The following is a 23,065-nucleotide window of genomic DNA, read 5'->3' as shown; positions in this document are numbered from 1 at the left end:
TATTATATATTGGAGCTTGTAATCTGATTACAACACTCTAAATAATTGTATACCAGTGTAGGAATGACAGAGCCTATTTTTTGTATGTCACCTCCTAGACAGAATTCCTCAGATGGTTTAATACAGGAGGTGATGCCAAGGAAACAGACTGTTTCTGAACCCGTGGAACACGGACTGGAGCCCAGTTATGGCCTGGGGGCGGGGGGGGGGGGGTCTAGCAATGCCCATGGGAAGTGTCAATCTCGTCTCCACTAAATATGGCATCCTCAATTAGAGAAAGAGAAATATGCCACACACAGGTTGTCAAACCTCAGTTCTGACACTGCAGAGGCAGGCTTCTGAGAAAAACAGCTGCTCTTTCAGAGAGCACTGCTCTTGTGTGGCGCAGAAAGAACGGTGGTCCTGTGACACGAATGCACACCCGGCTTGTTCTAGGGAGATTCTCCCTCTTTTATTCTTAGGTTCCTGCTTTTGCTCTCATGCATGTTCTTTCCCGGGATCCTGTTCCTTCCATCCCTGCGCCAGCGCACCCCCTCCTAGCCTCAGCCCCCCGGTCTGAACCCCCACCTCCCCAGAAGAGAAGGGCTAAGACCACCAAGAGGGGAAGTCCTCCCGACTTCCTAGAGAGACCAGCCACAGGAGGAGGGGCTGCGGGACTGCGTGTGACATCACAGACATGGGACACTATGGAGAAGCCGGGTGCTCCTTAACCTTCCTCGGGCTGCACGGGGCAGGGAGGGACAACGGGGGTGCCCCGGGGCGAAGTGGCTTCCTCTCCGTGGGCCGTGGCGTGGGTACTTGGAATCCGGGACTTGTAACCACGCAGGGAGTAGAGAAGGTTGAACCCACCCCAGAGTGACTGTGGCGCACCTGAGTGACTGCACAGGATACGTATTTCCCGAGGTGGTAGGGAGAGTTTCCAGGCGCTGCGAGTGACGAGTGACGTTGGGTTACTTCCTTTGTAGGGCGCACGTGTGGCAGGAAGTACCACTTTCAGATCTTTGTGTTCTTACCGGTCGTTTTTGCATGCGTGCATACTAGGAAAGACAAAAACCAAACTAGTACAGCACCTCACTATTCAGGCTGTTGCAATGCTGAGAGCAGCCCAGATCTGAACATCACACGGTCTGCGCAGGGTGGTTTTGCCTTTTTTCCCCTAAGGATTGAGTAGACCCATTATAGTGGGGGAGATTTAAGGTAGGATGTTTCTGCATTCAGGATTAGTCTCCACGAACAAGAAATGTTTCTCTCTGTGTCTAGCTAGTTTCAGGAGGGCTGACTTCTGATCTCCGTTACATCAGGGAGCTGGAGGGATTGTGTGTCTGGCCCAGTCAGCAAAAGGAGAAAGGTCTGTGTTTGGCCTTGTCGCATGTAAACCCAGGAGCCACCCGACAGACATATGGTAGGGCGTGACAAAGCGTGAGGAGCAAGCCTTTTCTAGGTTAAAGGGGGAAGAGTGGTCTTTTGCCATAAGCCATTTCTGAAACACGAAAGCCTGTCGAGATTTCTTGACTGTGGCTCTCTTCAGGGCTCGAGTGAAGTTCAACATTGTCTGCAGGGTAAAAATGAGCATGGCATGTTTCGTGCCTGTCCAAGCAGATAGCTAGATAAGCAGAGATTCTCTTTTTAACCCTGGAAGTAATCTACACTTGAAGAGCACTTTATAGTTTTAAAAGGTAGTATTTTCTTGATCTAAAAGAAGGAGGCAACCATGAGTCATTATCCTAGAATAGGATCATCATCCTCATCTTACAAATGAGGAAACTGACCACAGGGAGGTGAAGTAACCTGCCCAAAGTCACACAAGGAGTAAGTGATGGGGCCCTGATTCAAATCTTGGTACATATGGCTTCACCACCTGCCTGCAATACAGGCACACACTGTTGGTTTCCAGATCTACACATCCGGCTCTCTCCTGTCCCCTAACTTCACACCTGAGACAACTGACAGGCTCACAGACAGATTGCACTCAACAGGTGCTAGGCACTCTCTGGGACTCTGTAAAGATGACTTTACAGAGAAGAGAACTGTTGGAGAAAGTAGGTCCCAAAGGCTCACCCGCCGCCCTCTGAGGGAGTGAGGCTACAAGAAGAAGACTGGAGGGTCTGAAGGGGGGCTGTTTCTTTGAGGGACAAACTGACAGGCTAACTATCACACGTGATAAACACATTTCTTTTGATTGTTTGTTTTAATGTTTATTTATTTATTTTTGAGAGACAGAGCACTAGCAGGGGAAGGGCAGAGAGTCAGGGAGACACAGAATCCCAAGCAGGCTCCAGGCTCTGAGCTGTCAGCACAGAGTCCAACGTGGGCCCCGAACCCACAAGCCACAAGATCATCACCTGAGCCGAGGTCAGACGTTTAACCTTAACTGACCCACCCAGGTGCCCCTAAACACATTTCTTTGAATTAATTGTTTTTCTTTTAGCACTGCCAAAACACACTGCATGTTGAAAATACACACGGCAGATAAGTAAAGCCAACCAATACATGGATAAGCAGAGAGACTCCCGTTTTGCCTAGGGACTGCCTAACTTGAAAACAGCATTCTGCTGTACAAGTAGAGAACGTTATCCTGGACTAAATGAATCAGAAATTAGCTGTGTTTTCTAATTATTAGCATCATTCTCCTATTACAGAGGATGCATCTTAGGCACAGAGAGGCTAGGTCAGCTCCCCCAAGTCACTGAGGTACTAAGTGGTTGAGCCCCACAGGCAACGATACACAACATGTCCAAAAGTGAACGCACCTGCACCCACCCCCACTCCCCATGCATCGGCATCTCCTCCAGTGTTGCCTAACCCAGTGAAAAGCAGCCTTCTACCCAGCTTCTTCGGCCAGCGACTCTTAGAGCCGTCCTTCCTTGCTGCCTCTCTCACCACCCCCTCAAACACCAAGTCCGTCCAGTCCAACCTCCTACGTCCTTCAAAATAAGATTTTGACGCTTACTTCCATCACTACAGTTAGTTCCCTAGGCCACATGACCCTCCTCTCTGCTTGATAACTGCCACCAATATTAACCCTTGGCCACAAATTTCTTCATCCCGCTACCTGAGGGACCATTCTTAAATCCTAATCTGGTCTTGTGTACCCTGCTCAAAACTCTGCAGGGTCTTCCTGCTGTTCTTGGGGTAACGTCCAGCCTCCTGGACCAGGCACAGCAGGCCTTGCCTACCCTCAAATGCCTCATCTTCAGCAGATGGCCTCCTCCACCCCCACTTCATATTCCAGCCAACTTAAACCTCTTTCTGTTCAGTAGATGGCCACTGGGCTGGGGCACTCTCTCTCCTCCCTGCGTCTCCTGTCCCCAGCCTTCATTTGCCTGATTCCTACTGATGTTCAAGCAAGCTATCAGGTTAAGTAGAGAGCGATTTCCATTTAACCCTAGGAATCCCTGGATGAAACGGCACTGTTAATAAAACTTTTTACTGAAAAGTGATGGAGATTTCATTATAAATTCTCCCAAATAGATGTTTTACCCTGGTTCACAGTGAGTTAATTGGAGATGCAATCTGACAGCACAGTTGTTCTGGAAAAGGCTTCCTTGCTAGGAATAGGATGACACACAGCAAAGATCTCATCTCCTTTCATATGGATCCTTTGATGCACTTGGACGCGGAGTTTGGAATGTGTCACAAACTTTCCCAATGTGAAGGGGCCCTGCCTTCCAGTGAGGAGGGATAAGCAGAAACGTGGAAAGAATATGTCACTTTATGGCACCTTTGACCCAAGAAATTAAATGCCTTCCACTACTTCCCTTGGACTTTGTTTTGATAATGTTTCACTCTGAGTTGCAGTCTGAGTTTCTGTTGGGACAAGAGAAAGTGTACTAACTAATCTTCCGTTTACAAGGGGTTTGGTCTGTTAGTCCCTGTGGCCATCAAGGAGGCAAAGATCAGCTGCTGCTCACTATTGGAGCCCTCTAAGGGATCCTGACAGTGCCTTCATAGAACTCCTTAGGGGTCCCTACCAGGTGCCAGAAACCCCTGGAGGAAAGTTTGTCAGTTCCTGTGGGGTCCAGGGGGCAGCAGCACCCCCTGCTGGTTCTGTCTTGTCATAGACTCAACTGTGAGCATTAACCTCATTCACTATAACTCCTCTGCCTAGGCATGAAATGAAGTGTGTCCCTTGGACAAGAGAAAAGATGGAACCACCAGCCCAGCCACCACCACAACCCCCAAACCCGAACCTCAGCCAGAGGCGTGGACTAGAGTCCCAAGGTCCTGGCATACTTGCTCCATGCTGACATGTCCCTAACACAGGGCACGGTGTGACTGTCTCTTCTGCAGCCTGGCTGTTGAGGAGCTCAGCTGTGCTGGTATATACAGTTTTATTACCCAAACACTCAGGTAAGTGTCAAAGCCCACTGTCTGTAGACAAGGAAACAAACGGAAAGGTTTAGGTCACTGGTGCAGGAAAGGGTGGATCTGGGCATCACACCTCCGTTTCGCCTGACTCCAAAGCCCGACTTTGCACTCACAGTGATATTCCTGGATTGTGTTTCAGCTGCTGAAATGCATATATTGTTCCAGTATTGTATAGTCATCATGGTCCCAACACCTGTCCACCTTGAAATGGAGGTACTCAGCAACCTTGGAGGGTTCTAAGATTTTGTGTCTGTCCTCTGATGAGCTGCCCTGAAGCCAACAGACCTGGAGTCCCTTGGCATGGAAGGCTTGCCTCAGAACCAACAGCCAAGCAGGACTTCAGTGTCCAGGGCTCCCCCCGTGGAGCGGTACTTTGCCATGTTAGAGAGCCTTTGCAAGCAACCCCACCACCCAAATTAGGTCTCTACCTGTCTCACTGGTGACCAGGTATTACGAATTGAGAGGCAAGCAGAGGAAGTGCTTTTAGTAGCTGCATCACAGCCGTAGCACTGACCAGACCCCACTGGTGATTTGAAGCCCAGTAGCCCAGGGACTGCAGTCCGACTCTAACTAGGTGTCTCTCTGTTCTTCGGCGTGCATGTCTGTACACTGTGGGTGAGCAAAGTGCCTGTGTCATCAGCCTCCCCAGCCTTGAGAGGTGTGTCCTGACCAAACACACACACATACACTTAAGTAGGGGTAAGAGGCCCTGCTCTGTGTCCCTAAGGTACTGTGATTTCAATTCTGCCACCGCTCTTCTCACACAACGTGCGGTGGTCATCTGCTTGCAGACTACACCCTGTGTGATCCCTGTGTCCCCACTGAGTCCAGTGAACTGACACATGAATTCGGGTGGTGCTTAGAACATGTTTCTTCAGCGAAGGAGGGACCTTCACCCAGGGTCCTTCATCCCAAAGGGCAGCTCGTGTACCGGTTATGACACAGGAGGATGGAGTAAACGGGACATCTCTGTACTCAGATTCTCTGTGAGGAGGAGGAAGATTGGATCTTTTGTACCATCTCTAATTCCAGAAACTTAAAGAGGCTATAAAGGGATTTTCAATGTGTGGGTCACTGTTGCCCCATCGGCCACAGTTCTGGTCTCACAGTGGAACTTGGGTCAAGATCCTTGGAGCTCCAGGCAACTCAGAGAATGTTTTCCAAGCCCCGAGCGACTGGTGCACAGAGTAGGTGCCCACAGTGATCTGTCCAGTAGATGGATTGTTGAGTGAATTAAGGCTGCTAGTTAAATATGGGATGCTCTGGCAAGAGCACAAATCGCCTTGGGGGACGGGACATGAACACACGGGTGAAGGCTGTGTCAATCCAGGTGACTGCTGTCAGCCTCACAAGAAGGCGCTCCTCCTCACTGTCCTTCCAGCTCTTTGTCCAAACCTGCCTCTTCTCTAAGTGGTCCTCTCCATGTCCCTTCTCTGCCTAACTTACAGCCCGATACAGGCTGTCATTCGGCATCTGTGATCCTTGGGTGTCCTTTGCAGTCCAGCTGACTGAACAGAAGCTGGCTCAGCACAGCAGGATCTAGTGCCTGTCACCCGTTGTTCTCCCCTGCTTTCTGTTAGGCTCTCACTCCCTTCCCCTACCCCCCAGCTGCTCCAGCCTTCTGGCAGTATCTGCACTGTTTCTGGAAGCCTCTGCCTCAGACACTTCTTCCCAACTGTTCCCTCTTGACAGGAAAGTCCTGACCCCAGAAATGTGCTTGTCAGATTCCTCTCCCTGTTCACAATGTTTGTTGAAAGGTCACCTCTTCGTGAACCCTGAATTCACACCCTTGGGGATACTTTCTAGGTTCTGCTTTTGGGGCTGACAGATCATCTGGAGAGGCATTGCCAGCAAACGTGCGGGCGCCTGGGTCTAAGAGCCAAAGAGTTTGTCTAGAACCAAAGAGAAGAACCTGGAGAATGTCCTGGTATTCTGACTAAAAGGCAGAGGGGCACCCAAGAAAACGGGAGGTCAAATTATCACCGAAGGCAGGCCAGCCCCTGAGCAGCTCCTCAAATGAGTGGAATTGTGTTCATGCATCACTTGTAGCCTGAACCATGGGCCCTGAATGCTGAGGGAAGATCCCTGCTCTCCAGTAGCCATAGTCTGACCAGAAACTCAGAGGATAAGGCCCTGCCTGCAATAGCTGAGTGCCTGTTGTCTTTGGGGCCACTATGTCCAGACCTGGCCATGCAGCTTCTGTTGTTCTAAGATGGGGATGGCAGTACCTGCCTTCCTTGCTTCCAGGGCTCTTCTGACAAACACAGGATGGAAAGCGCGCGCGCACACACACACACACACACACACACACACACACACAAAGATCAGAGAACTGGAAAGAACCTAGGTCCTTGATGGCGTCACCAGACCCCAGAATATGCCCCGCCTGCACCCACCCTTACTTCTGATTTCATTCTGTGTGATTGTGAATTGCCTTTGTGATTAGACCTGTTTGAGGAGGGGTTTCCTCTTTACTCACAGCACAAAGCAGACTTCTGGATATGGGGAGCATCGTGGGGTTTGGTTTTCTTTTCTGTGGGAGCCATGTCGTGTCGTGGGTAAGGGCACAAGCTCTGTTCCTAAACAACCTTCCTTCCAACTCAGTTCTGCCACTTGCAGTCCTGCCATTTTGAGAAGTGTACCTGGCCCTGTGCCTTACTATCCTCACCTGTGAAATGGGCTTATTATTCTTAATAGTGACAATACCAAGCAGAGAGGGTTGCATTTGTGAATACATAATGAGGTAATGCAAGGATGGTTCACAGAATTGCATCTGCCACATTCCCTATCTTTACACCTACTGATGCTGCCATGGGAGAGGTGGCAGGTCAGGCTTTACACCACGTGAGCTAGAGCAAAGAACATAAAGATCACATTACACGTCTGTGTTCAGCCCTAGAAACTCTCCTCCTCTGCCACACATTCTCATCCTTTGCGTCATGCACGGACGATCCGTCACCAGAGGGCTGACTCTCCCACCTGCGGACCACAAATACACACCGTCTTACACTGTGTGCATCAATCCAGTACGCTCCAGTTATGTCCTCAGATAGCCTGCCCTGGTCCTGGTGCCGGGGTGGGGGTGGGGGGTACCCCAGGGCAGGTAACGGAGCACACGATGTTCCCTTACACCCACACGGCATCGGAAGCTGTCTGCATCCTAGTGCCTGCCTTTCTTTCCAGACTCACCTCCCTCCGCCCTAAAATTCGGATTACACTCACACTGGATTCCAGGGCAGACCCTGCCACTTCAGTCTCTCTCCTTCAGCCTCAAATTCCTCCTGGTTAAAGGCAATAATCCTGCCTACTCAAGGTTTGTTGGGAGACCTCCAGGAGACAACAAATGTAAAACACCTAGCTGACGTTAGCTGGCACATGGAAGGCACTGGATAATAAACAGCATTATCTGTTTCGCTTCTTTAATCCACAGCACCTGGAATGCAAAGGGTAAGATTTCCTCCTTTTATACGGCTGAATAATATCCCATTGTATAGATGTGTCACACTTCCTTTATCCATTCCACTGTTGATTGAAAGGATTGTTGTTTCCATTATCCTGGCTACTGCGATTAATGCTGCAGTAAATATGGGAATGCAGACATCTCTGTGAGAGGCTGGCTTGAGTTCTTTTGGATATATGCCCAGGAGTGGAATGCTGGATCCGATGATGGGTTTTTTGGGGGTTTGTTTGTTTGTTTGTTTTTAGTTGTTTTGGAGGGGACATCTGGATACGAACAAGATCATATGATAGTTTTAATTTTTTGAGGAACCTCCATACTGTTTTCCATTGTGGCTGCACCAGTTGCGTTCCCACCGACAGTGTACGAGGGTTCCAGTTTTCTGCATACTCTCCAACACTTGTGATCTGCTCTTTGTTAATTTGTTTGACAATAACCATCCTCACGTGTCACATGTGTGACATGACATCTCATTGTGGTTTTGATTTGCCTTTCCCTAATGCTTAGTGAAGGGGAGCATCATTTCATATACCTTTTGGCCATTTGTATGTCTTCTTTGGAGAAACGTCTATTCAAATCCTTTGCATATTTTTAAATTGGTTTGTTTGTTTTCTTACTATTGAGTTAGAAAAGTTTATTATAAGTATTGAAAATTAACCCTTATCAGATACATGGTTTGCACATCTCTGCCCATTTTGTAGATTGCTTTTTTCAGTTTGTTGATGTTTTCCTTTGCTGTGCAGAAGCTTTTAAGTTTGATGTAGTCCCACTTGGCCGTTTTTGCTTTTTCATGACTGTGCTTTTGGTGTCGTTTCCATGAAATCACTTGCCAAGACCTGTGTCACACAGATGTTCCTTTATGTTTTCTTCCAGGAGTTTTACAGTGTCACGTCTTATACTTAATCTTCAATCCCTTTGGGGTTGATTTTTGTGTGTGGTGTAACATAGGGTCCAATATCGTCCTTTTTGCACGTGGGTGTCCAGGTTTCCCGACACCATTTGTCCAAGAGACTGTCCTTTCCCCATTGCGTATTATTGGCACCCTTGTCAAGATCAGCTGACTGTACATGCGTGGGTCTATTTCTGGGTTCTCTTCTGTCCCATTGGCCAGTGTCTGTCTTTCTGTCACTACCATACTGATTTACTTACTGTAGCCTTGAAATATGTTTTGAAATGAGGAGGGTGGGTACCTCCAACTTTGTTCTTCCTGCAGGTTGCCTTGGCTGTTCTGGGTCTTCTGTTATTTCATATGCATTTTAGGATTGTTTTTCTAAACTTGTTTTTCTAAAATTGTTTACTGAAAAATGCCATTTGGTTTTGAGAGGAATAGCATTGAGGCTATCATTTTTCTTTTTAATCTTTCATCTTCAACTATAGATTACATTGATTGATTAATCAGTTATATTCTAAATCTGAGGATTGCATTTGTTGGTTTTCAATTATTGAACCACCTTTGCTTTCCTGAGCTAACCCACTTGATCATGCTGTTTTTCCTTTGAATATATTGCTGGATTCCATCTGCTAGTATTTTGTTGAGGAATTTTGTTCTTGTGCTAAGGAAGAATATTGGTCAGTACTTTTCTTGGTATCAGTGAAATGCTAGCCTCATAAAATCACTTGCAAGTATTTCCCCCACTTCTGTTTCCTGGAGGACATTGTGTAGAATTTGTGTCTGAGTGTTTTTATTCCTGTCGATATTTGGTAGAATTCACTGGTGATAGATACCATGTGGGATTTTCATCATAGGCTTTTAACAACTGATTCAATTTCTGTAAATGGTACTGAAATATGCATGTTCTTTCACCTTGGGTAAGTTTTGGTGGTTTATGGTTTTTGAGTAATCAATCCATTTGCACATTGTTGCATTTATGTATGGAGATTTTCATGTAATATTAATAATATCGTTTCTCTCATATTTCCTGGGTCTCTAGTGAAATCTCCTCTTTCATTCCTCTTGTTAGTAACTAATTTCTTCTCTTTCTCTCTCTCTCTGTCTCTCTCTCTTTCCAGTTTTATTGAGATATAATTGACAGCACTGGATAAGGTATAAAGGATAATAATCAGACTCACATATATCATGAAATGGTTACCATAGTAAGGTTAGTTGACATCCACCATCTCAGAGACACAAAAAGAAGAAAAAGAAACCAATGTTTTCCTTGTGAAGAGAACTCTTAGGATTTACTCTCTTAACAGTTTCATTTATATCACATAGCAGTGTTAACTATAGTCATCATGCTGTACATTATATTTCGTTATTTATCTTATTTTTCTTATACCTGGAAGTTTGTTTCTTTTGGCCACCATCCTCCAATTTTCTTCTCCCTCCCCAAATCACCACCTCTGACAACCACAAATCTGATAGCTTTTTCTGTATATTTGGAAGTTTCCTTTTCAATTCCATACATAAGTGAGATAATGCCCTCAAGGTCCAACTATGTTGTCACAAATAGCAGGATTTCCTCCTTTTTATGGCCAGATAATAGTGTGTGTGTGTGTGTGTGTGTGTGTGTGTGTGTGTGTGTGTGTGTCTGCGTGTCTGTGTATTTACTTGATCCATTTATCCATCAAAGATGCTTAGGCTGTGTCGCTATCTTGGCTATTGTAAATAATACTGCTATGGACATGGGGATATGTTTATGAGTAACTGTTTTATATATCTGGGGGCTCCGGTATTTGGCGCATAGACATTTATAATTGTTAGCTCTTCCTGATGGATAGACCCTGTAATTATTATATAATGCCCTTCTTCATCTCTTGTTACAGCCTTTAATTTAAAGTCTAGTTTGTCTGATATAAGTATGGCTACTCCAGCTTTCTTTTGGCTTCCAGTAGCATGATAAATAGTTCTCCATCCCCTCACTCTGAATCTAAAGGTGTCCTCAGATCTAAAATGAGTCTCTTGTAGACAGCAAATAGATGGGTCTTGTTTTTTTATCCATTCTGATACCCTATGTCTTTTGGTTGGCGCATTTAATCCATTTACATTCAGTGTTATTATAGAAAGATACGGGTTTAGAGTCATTGTGATGTCTGTATGTTTTATGCTTGTAGTGATGTCTCTGGTACTTTGTCTCACAGGATCCCCCTTAGGATCTCTTGTAGGGCTGGTTTCATGGTGACAAATTCCTTCAGTTTTTGTTTGTTTGGGAAGACCTTTATCTCTCCTTCTATTCTAAATGACAGACTTGCTGGATAAAGGATTCTCGGCTGCATATTTTTTCTGATTAGCACACTGAAGATATCGTGCCAAGCCTTTCTGGCCTGCCAAGTTTCAAAGGAGAGATCAGTCACGAGTCTTATAGGTCTCCCTTTATATGTGAGGGCACGTTTATCCCTTGCTGCTTTCAGAATTTTCTCTTTATCCTTGTATTTTGCCAGTTTCACTATGATATGTCGTGCAGAAGATCGATTCAAGTTACGTCTGAAGGGAGTTCTCTGTGCCTCTTGGATTTCAATGCCTTTTTCCTTCCCCAGTTCAGGGAAGTTCTCAGCTATAATTTCTTCAAGTACCCCTTCAGCACCTTTCCCTCTCTCTTCCTCCTCTGGGATACCAATTATGCGTATATTATTTCTTTTTAGTGTATCACTTAGTTCTCTAATTTTCCCCTCATACTCCTGGATTTTTTTATCTCTCTTTCTTTCAGCTTCCTCTTTCTCCATAACTTTATCTTCTAGTTCACCTATTCTCTCCTCTGCCTCTTCAATCCGAGCCGTCGTGGTTTCCATTTTGTTTTGCATTTCGTTTAAAGCGTTTTTCAGCTCCTCGTGACTGTTCCTTAGTCCCTTGATCTCTGTAGCAAGAGATTCTCTGCTGTCCTGTATACTGTTTTCAAGCCCAGCGATTAATTTTATGACTATTATTCTAAATTCACTTTCTGTTATATTATTTAAATCCTTTTTGATCAGTTCATTAGCTGTTGTTATTTCCTGGAGATTCTTCTGAGGGGAATTCTTCTGTTTGGTCATTTTGGACAGTCCCTGGAGTGGTGAGGACCCGCAGGGCACTTCCCCCGTGCTGTGGTGTATAACTGGAGTTGGTGGGCGGGGCCGCAGTCCGACCTGATGTCTGCCCCCAGCCCACCGCTGGGGCCACAGTCAGACTGGTGTGTGCCTTCTCTTCCCCTCTCCTAGGGGCGGGATTCACTGTGGGGTGGTGTGGCCCGTCTGGTCTCCTTGCACACTGCCAGGCTTGTGGTGCTGGGGAGCTGGCGTATTAGCTGGGGTGGGTAGGCAAGGTGCACGGGGGCGGGAGGGGCAGGCTTAGCTCGCTTCTCCTTAGGTGATCCACTTCAGGAGGGGCCCTGTGGCAGCGGGAGGGAGTCAGATCTGCTGCCGGAGGTTTGGCTCCGCAGAAGCACAGAGTTGGGTGTTTGCGCGGAGCGAGCAAGTTCCCTGGCAGGAACTGGTTCTCTTTGGGATTTTGGCTGGGGGATGGGCGGGGGAGATGGCGCTGGCGAGCGCCTTTGTTCCCCGCCAAGCTGAGCTCTGCCGTCCGGGGGCTCAGCAGCTCTCCCTCCCTTTGTCCTCCAGCCTTCCCGCTTTCTGAGCAGAGCTGTTAACTTCTGACCTCCCAGACGCTAAGTCGCGCTTGCTGTCGGAACACAGTCCGTCCGGCCCCTCCGCTTTTGCCAGCCCGACTCGGGGGCTCTGCTTGGCCGGCGAGCCGCCCCTCCGCCCCGGCTCCCTCCCGCCAGTCCGTGGAGCACGCACCGCCTCGCCACCCTTCCTACCCTCTTCCCTGGGCCTCTCGTCTGCGCTTGGCTCCGGAGACTCCGTTCTGCTAATCCTCTGGCGGTTTTCTGGGTTCTTTAGGCAGGTGTAGGTGGAATCTAAGTGATCAGCAGGACGCGCGGTGAGCCCAGCGTCCTCCTACGCCGCCATCTTCCGGAACCCTCCTGGACATGGGGATAAAGATACATCTTTGACATTGTGGTTTCATTTCCTTCAGATATACTATCAGAAGTGGAATGTCTGTATCATATGGTAGTTCTATTTTTAATTTTTTGAGAAACCTCCATACTGTTTTCCATAGTGGCTGCACCAATTTACATTCCCACCAACAGTACACAAGTATTCTTTATTCTGCACATGGAAGCTGGCATTTTTATCTCTTGTATTTTTGATGCTAGCCATTCTAACAGGTGTGAGGTGATACCTCATTGTGCTTTTTATTTGCATTTCCCTGATGATTGGTGGTTTGCAGCAGCTTTTCCTGTACCCATTGGCCATTTGTACGTCATCTTTAGAAAAATGTCTGTTCATAGCCTTTACCCATTTTTACTTTTTTATTTTATTTTATTTTATTTTATTTTATTTTATTTTATTTTATCTTATTTTATTTTTTTAATGTTTATTTATTTTCGACACACAGAGAGAGACAGAGCATGAGCAGGGGCGAGGACAGAGAGGGAGAGGGAGCCAGAATCAGAAGCAGGCCCCAAGCTCTGCGCTGTCAGCACAGAGCCCGACGCGGGGCTCGAACTCACCGCGAGATCATGACCTGAGCTGAAGTTGGATGCTCAACCGACTGAGCCACCCAGGCGCCCCACCTTTACCCATTTTTAAATTCGATGATTAGTTGTTGTTGTTTTTTTTCAGTTTATTTTGTTTTGTTTTTGCTGTGGAGATGTATGAGTTCTTTATATTTTGGATATTAAATCCTTGTCAGATATACGGTTGTTATATTGTCTTTTCACCTTGGTGGTTTCCTTAGTGTGTAGCTTTTTAGTTAGATGTAGCCCCACTTGTTTTTGATTTTGTTGTTTGTGCCTTGGGTGGTATATCTAAAAATCCATTGCCAAGACCCGTGTCAGGGAGCTTTGTCGTTATGTATTCTTCTAGCAGTTTTAGTTTCCAGTCTTACATTTAAGCCTTTAATCCATTTCAAGTTAACTTTTGTGAGTGTAAGATAGGAATCCAGCTTTATTCTTTTACACGTGAATAGTCCATTCTCCCAGCAGCATTTATTGAAGAGACTGTCTCTTTATCCATTGAGTATTCTTGACTCTGTTATCAAATATTAGTTGGCCATACATGCATGGGGTTACTTCTAGGCTCTCGATTCTGTTCCGTTAGCCCACGTGTCAGTTCTTATGCCAGTAACACGCTGTTCTTATTACTCTAGCTGTGTAGTATGGCTAGAAGTCAGAAGTGTGATGTGTCTTCTTTGCTCTTCTCTTTTTTTTTCTTCTTCAGTCCTGTAGAGGTTTATCAATTTTATTGATTATTTCAAAGAAGCAACTCTTTAAAAAAACGTTTACTTATTTATTTTGGGAGATAAAGAGCATGTGAGCGGGGAAGGGGCAGAGAGAGAGGGAGAGAGAGAATCCTAAGCAAGCTGTACAATGTCAGCCCAGAGCCTGACATGTGGCTCAATCCCACGAACCTCGAGATCATGACCTGAGCTGAAATCAAGTGTCAGACGCCTGACTGAGCCCGCCAGGCACCCCATCAAAGAAGCAACTTTTTTTTTTTTAACGTTTATTTATTTCTGAGACAGAGAGAGACAGAGCATGAACGGGGGAGGGTCAGAGAGAGAGGGAGACACAGAATCTGAAACAGGCTCCAGGCTCCGAGCTGTCAGCACAGAGCCCGACGGGGGGCTCAAACTCACGGACCGCGGGATCATGACCTGAGCCGAAGTCGGACGCCTAACCGACTGAACCACCCAGGCGCCCCAAAGAAGCAACTTTTAATTTGAGTTTCTCTAATCTGTCTTGTTAGAAATTTCATTGATCTCTGTTCTTGTATTTTAGTAAAATTCTTATTGCTGCTTACTGAGGATTACGAAATGACTTCCATAGGTTTGAACATCCTTTTTACCTAGATAAAAGCCAGTGAAAATTCAAAAGAATGTGTCACCATGGTGGAAATTTTAGCCATTGTCTCCTTTTGGAAAGTACATGGACACTTATGAGTATAGCAGATGCTGGTCACACATGGAGTGTTCTTAAAATTATGCTTGAATGGTTATAAAAAGTCGGCAGGGTTGACTGAGCTTGCGCCACGCTTCAGGCTCCCTATTCATTCATTCTCTCTCTGTCGTCTCTCTCTGTCTCTCTGTCTCTGTCTCTCTCTGTCTCCCCCCCCCACTTTGCTCACTCGCGCCCTCTGTCTCTCTCTTTCAACAACAACAACAACAACAACAACAACAAAAAGTGGGCAGGGGATTCACATGGTTGACTGCAGGGCACCATTTTTCATTACCTGTGATGTGGTTTTGATGATTAATCTCATGCCTGAGATCCTGATTATATGCCATCCAAATTCTGAGCTTGGAAATGTATACTCTTATTTAAAGCCCAGAACCATCGTAGGGAGTAGGGCTCATTATTATCCCCATTTAACAGATAGGAAGCTGAGGCTCAGAAACGTTAAGTCAGATGAATAATAGCAGAGTTTTCTTTCTTCTTTTATCACCATTTGATGTAGTCTGGGTCCTTCTGGCCACACACCTCCCTTGCTAGCTTCCAGCTCTTTGATAACCTTTGTCTTCAGCTTCCTGTCTAGACCAAGGGCCAGGTGGAGCTGTGAGCATGGACCACACCTCCATGGATCCACTCCGGAAATGCAGCTCAACACTGATTTCTGAGTCTTCCCCAATGATCTCTGAAGAGACCTCCCGGGAAGTCACGGCAGCCTCCTCTCCTTCCTTCTCGGAACTGCTTATGATGGGCCTGGGTGACCTCAAAACCAGTCCTGGCACCAAATACCCTGCCCCTCTTCCAGAGGGGCTGCTCCAGCAGCGCTACAGAGATGAGAAAACCCTACAAGAGAGGCGGTGGGAAAGGTCAGCGTCCCCTCAGAGGAAGAAAACCCTTCTGGGGCACATGAGACGGCGGCACCTCGATCAGGTGGCACCTTATCGGGTGGAGAGGAAAGCCAGGATCTCCTCCTCAGGTGATAGAGATCAGAACAGATTCAGATGTGAATGTCGATACTGCCAGAGCCATAGGCCAAATGTCTCTGGGATGTCTGCAGAGAGGAAAGGGGCCCCCCATGCTTCCTCCTGGGAGACACTGGTACAGGGCCTCAGCGGCTTGACCCTCAGCCTGAGCACCAGCCGACCTGGCCTGCTGCCCGAAGGGGTGCTCCAGCAGCAGGAAAGAGACGAGAAGCTCCAACTGGAGATGCAGCAGGAAAGCAAAAGGATGTTTCAGAGGCTCCTAAAGCAGTGGTTGAAAGAAAACTGAGGCTCTCATCCTCACGTGACACAGGTCTGAATGGCTACAGACATGATCCTGAGCGTGGATTTCTTTTGGGGACCAACCAGTAAGCAGTCGTCAGAGAAGTGACAAGAGCAGCGTTGATGACTGAAAATTCGATCGGCGTGAGCCCTCATCCAATCCCAGGAAGGTCCTGTCTTTCCTACCTTGAATTTGTGGATCCCTGTGGGGCTTTCTATGGGACACCGCATACCCCAGGGGTCCGCAACTTCCTTATTATGGCTCCCGTGATGCATGTTGTCACTTTCCCACCCCGAACTCTGCCTCTCCTCCCTGCCTTGTTGTCAGTACAGTAGAGAGCTTCTCTGTAGCATGAATGCCCCATTGATGATGGCCATGTGCTTTTGTGCCATTTCACGGACTGCCTCCCAGCAGCAGCACTAGTCTGCTGGAATGGACGTGTGCTGAACGGAGATCCACTTTCAAGAGACTGATGCTAAAGGAGGTGCAGAAAGGGACATGGAACTAGAACTTGGTGGTTCACTATTGTGTTGTCTGTGTAAGCCGTTATGAGTATGCTGAGCTAAATGTAGAACATTGTTTCCCTGCTTTGTAACACGGATGGTATTCCCCTCGAAGGAATTTCTGACCCGTTACTTCATCATCCTTGCCAAATAAATATACATATAAAAAAAACCTAACTTTTGCATTCAGGTTCTTTATCCATATTGGGTTGTTCTTTGTCAGGTGTGAGGTCACCGCATTTAAATTCTAGAGCAGCAGATCACAGTTTATCAGGAGGTTTGGAGCCAGGCCTGGAGGGCACCAGGGAACACCATCGAGTCACCGTTTGCAGCCCTGCAGCACGAGCAGCCTTCGGATCATCCGGGCAGAGCAAATGGAAGAGAGTCTTCCTGCCCACAGAGAGCTGGAAGCACAGCCCACCGCCCACGGTATGAGGTCCTGGGGGATGGTGCCGACCCCCCTGGCGTAGCATCTCCAGGGGCTGTACCTTCTTGCCCGGTGTCCCTGGGTTGGGGAATGCGAACAGCAGTTTCATGCCTGCATCACGGAGTCATTTCAGAGTCGTTTTGGGACTTAACATGTGTGCCTTTTCATTTCAGGAGGCATTAATGAGGCATCATCCTTCTTCCTCCCCACAGATGCAGTGCTGTGTAACCCAGGAAGTGCCCGTGCAGTCCCTCTGAACTACAGAGAAAGTCTGCTTGCGCTCAGTCTCCGTAATTAGGTAATGTCCAGAGCTGTGTTGCTGCAGACATCTGTGAGTCTTCTGCAGACAGAAGTGGCTTCAGAGCAGGTGTGTTTATTATGTTCTGAACGTGTGATCTCTCCAGAGAGCTTGGTGCTCAGGTGACCCTGCCAGGCTCGTGTCCCACTTGACAGGAGAAGGTAAACAAAGCAGGGATGTTCTTCCTTGAAACTCTGAGGCCTAAATTTACACTGGTCGTTTGGGGTGTGGTTAGCAGGATAACATGCGCATTTCACTTTATTGATCTTGTCCTAGGTATCAGACAGTATTCTACATGTCTCCATATATCAGCTTATGGAATCCACTCCCAGAACCCATCATTGAGCAAGACTTCTATCTCACTTTGTGTGTGAAAAGCAGAGTACAGAGAGGTCAGGTGAGCTGCTCAGTGTCGCAGAGGCACTGAAGGAGAGGGTGACAGGCAAACCTAGGCGGACTGAATTCAGAACATGACTCCTAACCAGCTCACCAACGTTAACCTCTATAGAGGCCGGGGGTGAAGTGCGGAGAACCAGTGACTTTGGTGGACGTTTCGCAGCTGGAAGCCTCAGGTCTGGTAAGATACCTCCTTGAATCCTCCCCATAATGCACTAGGGCAGGGGCACTCCTACCCACCTGGCAGAGTTCAAGGAAGTCATAAAGAGATGGCTTTACCGCAGCAGCCACACCAACCACAGACAGATGTTTAGCTACTCGTTAAGGTTTCATCGTCTCACCCTTGCCTCCCCCACTCCACGCAAGGCTGGCTGCTGGGGTGGGGAAGTTTGGAGTAATCACAAGACAATCCTGGCCCTCGGGATTGAGCCTTTAATCAGGGAGACCTGTAACGCCCATACATGTGGCAAAGAGCCATCATGGAGCCCCTCTGTGGCTCTGTGGCCAGGAGACGAGAGGGGTGGGAAGGAACGGGGTGGGGCAGTGTGGATGTGGGGCTTGCTGAAGGTGCTCCTGACCACACTTACTCATGGCCTGCACTGGGGCACATGGGGAATGGGTGGGCAGGTGTGACTGACAGACCCAGTGGTACCATCCCACCCCTGCCTCAAAGTCATTGTCCCCTTGCCCACATACCAAGTGTATGTGGGTATCTGGGGGTCCCATCTGAGTCAGCACACGGTCCCAAGTTATAGACTAGGAGATGGAATCCACTAATGTCCAGAGATGTTCAGCATGTCAAATTCTGCATTTTTTAAATGTTTATTTTTGAGAGAGAGAGAGAGAGAGAGAGAGAGAGAGGATACAAAGTGGGAGTGGGGGAGGGGCAGAGAGAGAGGAAGACACAGAATCTGAAGCATCAGCATGTCAAATTCTAGGCAAGAGGCAGAGGGAGAACCACCAGGAGGCAAGAAATACAGGGAGAGCATGGGGGTAGAGTGGAATGCTCAAATCAGAAATCTCAATGTACCTATCACAAGTAAAGAAATTGAATTTGTTATTTAACAACCTTCCCACTGGGGCACCTGGGTGGCTCAGTCAGTTGAGTGTCTGACTCATGGGATCGAGCCCTACTGTCAGTGCAGAGCCTGCTTGGGATTCTCTCTTTCCCTCTCTCTGACCCTGCTCCACATTCTCTCTCTGTCTCTGTCTCTGTCTCTCTCTCTCAAAATGAATAAATTTTAAAAATTGATTTAAAAACCTTCCCACAGAGAAAAGCCCGGGGCCTGCTGGCCTCATTGCTAAGTTCTGTTAAACTATAGGAAGAGATAATATCCATCCCTCATAGGCTGTTCCAGATAGAGAGGAGGAAGGAACATTTCCTAACTCATCCATGAGGACAATATTACCCTGCACCAAAGCCACACATGACAACACAAGAAACTATACACCAATATCTATCATTAACATCCATACATAAATCCTCAGCAGAATAGCATATCAAATCCAACAACATTTGCAAGGGGAAAACCAACTAACCAAGTGAGATTTATCCCAGGGTTGCAATATCGCTTTAACATTCAAAATACAATTCGGGTCAACCAGCATAGTAATATAATGAGGACAGAAACCATGTGATCATGTTGATAGACAAAGACAGTTGACAAAATTCGAGGCCCATTCGTGATAAAAATGCTCGTCCAACTAGGGACAGAAGGGGACGTCCTCATTCTGATAGGGCTGTCTACAAGAAAAATATGTCTCCTGTCACATATTTATTAGTGAATGAATGCTTTCCCGCTGAGATCCAGACCAAGGCAAGGATGGCGGTTCCCACCATTTCTGCCCAACATTGACTGAAAGTTTCAGCCAGCGCAATCATGCAAGGCAAAGAAACGAAAACATGGAGAAACTGGACACGAAAACTGTGTCCAAGCAAAAACTTGTACTCAGATGTTCACAGCAACATTATTCATAATCGCCAGAGAGCAAAACAGTGTAAAAAAGTCTGTCAGCTGGTCAATAGATAATCGAAATGTGGCAACCCATGCAGTAAGATGCCACTGATCTATGAAAAGGGATGAACTTCTGATTTCTGCTATAACATGGATGAGCCCCCAGAGTGTTCAGCTACATGAAAGACACAGACACGAGAGTCCACTTAAAGCAGGAGTCAGTTTCTAGGAAATGCCCAGAAAGTGCAAACCTACAGAGATAGAAATTACATTAGACTCTGCCTCGGCCTGGAGGTAGTAGTGGGAAGTGAGCGCTGACGGGTACACAGGGTCTTTCTGGAGAGAAGGAAATGTTCTAAAACTGAACTGTGGCAATGGCTGCACGACTCTGTACATTTACTACAAGTCACTGCATTGGACTCTCTAACTGGGTGACACTGGTGTGTAATTAGAGCCCAATAAAGCCCTTTGGAAAATGTAATGCAAATGTCTAAGTAAGTCATGGTGGAAAAGGTATGCCATTGATTTTATAACACTAAGGAACTGTCCCGTCTCCCTTTCCATGTTCTGGGTCCTGCCTGCACGACCCATCATCACCTGCCTCCTCCCTGTGGGTGAGGTGCTCCCACCAGAATGAGTCACTGTGCACATCACAAAGGAATGCTGCTGCGTGCACACGTCTGCGTGTGTGTGTGTGTCTGTGTCTGTGTGTGTGTGCGCTCATGCGCAGGCACCCGCTGGGTGAACTTAATGGTTGGCTCAGAAATCCGTGGCTGGGGTCAGGCTCCTAGGGTCCATCCTGCATCTGAAAACCCACTTAGGAGTTTTCCTTTCTTCAGGAATCCCATGGACCTGGCTGCAGTTTCCCTGGACCTGGCTGCAGTTTCCCTGGTAACCAGCCTCATCCTTAGCTTTAACTTCTGGCCACAGGAAGATGTGTAGAGTGGGGAGGGGTGTTGTCCGCCCCCCACTGGGCCCCCTGCCGCACTCAGCAACCCAGTGTGGAGACACAGCAGAGAGGTAACCAAGACAATGGAAATCCCACTGCCTCAAGGCCCTTCCCTCTCCCCTCTGCCTGCCTGTCATGTAAAGAAGGGGACGCAGATGCATAAACACACTCCTCCGTCCTATAATTGTTCTAAGTGTGGCTGTAAAATAAATATGTCACAAACAGCTCCTGACTAATAAGTACAGAAAGCAAACTGATGGCTGCTGCAGGGAAGGGGGTGGGTGGATGGGACAAATGGGTGAAGGGGAGTGGGAGATACAGGCCTTCAGAGGAGGAATGAATAAGTCATTGCATCAGAGGCATAGCACAGGGAATGTCGTCAATTGCTGTCGTAGCATTGTATGGTGACAGATAGTGGCTACACTTGTGAGCAGAGCATAACACTAGACATGTTAAGTCCCTGTGATATACACCTGTGACTAATGTAACATTGTGTGTCAACTTTACTCATGTAAAAAAAAAAATAGCTCTTGAAAGAAGACACATAAGGAATTTTTGTTTTTAAATTTCAGTAGTAACACACATGGCTCTAAAGTTCAAGATTCTATTTAAACCAGGACAGGTGAAGCTCAGAGATGCTTCTCAACATCATCTGTGCATCAGATCTTTCCTGGAGCAGTTTAGAATGACTCAACACCTAAAAAACAGACAATCCAATAAATATGGGCAGAAGTCATGAACACACATTTCTGCAAAGAAGACATACTGACGGTTAATGGGCATATGAATAGATAATAGGTACCGATCATCATAGGGAAATGCAAATCAAAACCACAATGAGCTATCACCTCACACCTGTCAGAATGGCTAAATTCAAACACACAAGAGACAACAGGTGTCAGCGAGTATCTGGAGAAAGGACCCCTCCTGCACTGTTGCTGGGAATGCAAACTGGTGCGTCTACTGTGGAAAAGTATGGAGGTTCCTGAAAAAGTTAAAAATAGAACTACCCTAAGATCCAGCTATCGCCTACTGGGCATTTACCCCCCAAAATATAAAAGCATTGAGGCGCCTGGGTGGCTCAGTTGGTTAGGTGTCCAACTTCGGCTCAGGTCATGATCTCGCAGTTTGTGAGTTCGAGCCCAGTGTGGGGCTCTGTGCTGACAGCTCAGAACCTGGAGCCTGCTTCGGATTCTGTCTCCCTCTCTGCCCCTCCCCTGTTCATGCTCTCTCTCTTTCCCTCCCACTTCCCTCCCTCTCTCTCAAAAATAAACATTTAAAAATTGTTAGCAGCACCTGGGTGGCTCAGTCGGTTAACTGTCCAACTCTTGGTTTTGGCTCAGGTCATGAACTTGCAGTTTGTTAGTTCAAGCCCCACATCAGGCTCTGTGCTGACAGTGTGGAGCCTGCTTGGGATTCTCTCTCTGCCCCTAAACCGCTCGCTATCTCTCTCTCAGAATAAATAAATAACCTTAAAAATAAAAATAAAAAATTAATGCAAAACACTACTTCAAATGGGATGCATTAACTCCTATGTTTTAGCAGCATCATTTGTTATAACCAAATTACAGAGGCAACCCAAATGTCCATCGAAGGATGAATGGGTAAACAAGATGTATATATATATATATACAATGGAATATTATTCAGCTATAAAGAGAATGAACTCTTTCCATTTGCAACGACATGCAAGGAGCTGGAGAGTATTAGAAATAAGTCAGTCAGAAAAAGACAAATAGCATATGATTTCACTCATAAGCAGAATTTAACAAACAACCACAAAGAATGAGCAAAGGAAAAAAGAGACAAACCAGGAAACATACTCTTAACTATAGAAAGCAAAGGGATGAAGGGGATCCTGAGTGGCTCAGTCGGTTAAGCATCGGACTTTGTCTCAGGTCATGATCTCAAGGTTCAGGAGTTCAAGCCCCACGTGGTGCTGTGTGCTGACAGCATGGAGCCTGCTTCAAGATCCTCTGTCCCTCTCTCTCTCTCTCTCTCTCAAAAATAAAAATAAAAAAAATTTTTAATTAAACAAGAAAACAAAGGGATGGTTACCAGAGGGGGCATGAAGTGGTGGGCGGGGGGGGGGGGGGGTGCGGGATGGGTAAAATAGGGGATGGGGATTAAGGAGTGCACTTGTCCTGATGAGCACTGGGTGTTGTATGGAAGTGTTGAATCACTGTATTGTACACCTGAAACTAACATTGTATGTTAACTATACTGGATTTAAAATAAACTTTGTACTAAAAAAAAAAAACAAAAAACCCCAGGGTCAGATGCTAGTGCTCCATCCCTGGAGAGCCTGATTTAGCGAGTCTGGAATGTGGCCCCCACATAAGCAGTATTTGGAAATGTCTCCTATGAAAACTTAGATTGCAGCTGTGCAAATAGAACCATCCTTAAGGAGAAAGCCTAAAATCAGAAATATGAGACTCCTTTGCAAGGAAAGCAGGTTTCCATCATTACCTGCTGTGGTTGGCAGATCTCACAGGCTTGAGGAGAGGAAAAACATGCCATGTA

General features: G+C 46.8%; 1 protein-coding gene across 30 annotated transcripts in view; it reads left to right on the top strand.

The window, feature by feature from the left end:
- Positions 1 to 22,537, top strand: part of LOC131502943 (protein FAM156A/FAM156B-like) — a 50,287-nt gene extending 27,750 nt beyond the window's left edge. For 9 of the 30 annotated variants that reach the window (XM_058714213.1, XM_058714201.1, XM_058714196.1 and 6 more), the window contains one exon: positions 15,260 to 16,694. In XM_058714213.1, the coding sequence (XP_058570196.1) occupies positions 15,364 to 16,020 (657 nt within the window). In that variant the 5' untranslated portion in view covers positions 15,260 to 15,363 and the 3' untranslated portion in view covers positions 16,021 to 16,694. The other 21 variants (XM_058714215.1, XM_058714205.1, XM_058714198.1 and 18 more) reach the window with 13 other exon arrangements.
- Positions 22,538 to 23,065: the final 528 nt, after the last annotated feature.

This window comes from Neofelis nebulosa, chromosome X (assembly GCF_028018385.1).
Source record: "Neofelis nebulosa isolate mNeoNeb1 chromosome X, mNeoNeb1.pri, whole genome shotgun sequence".
Taxonomy (NCBI): Eukaryota; Metazoa; Chordata; class Mammalia; order Carnivora; family Felidae; genus Neofelis; species Neofelis nebulosa.
This window is presented reverse-complemented; position numbering and strand designations above follow the sequence as displayed.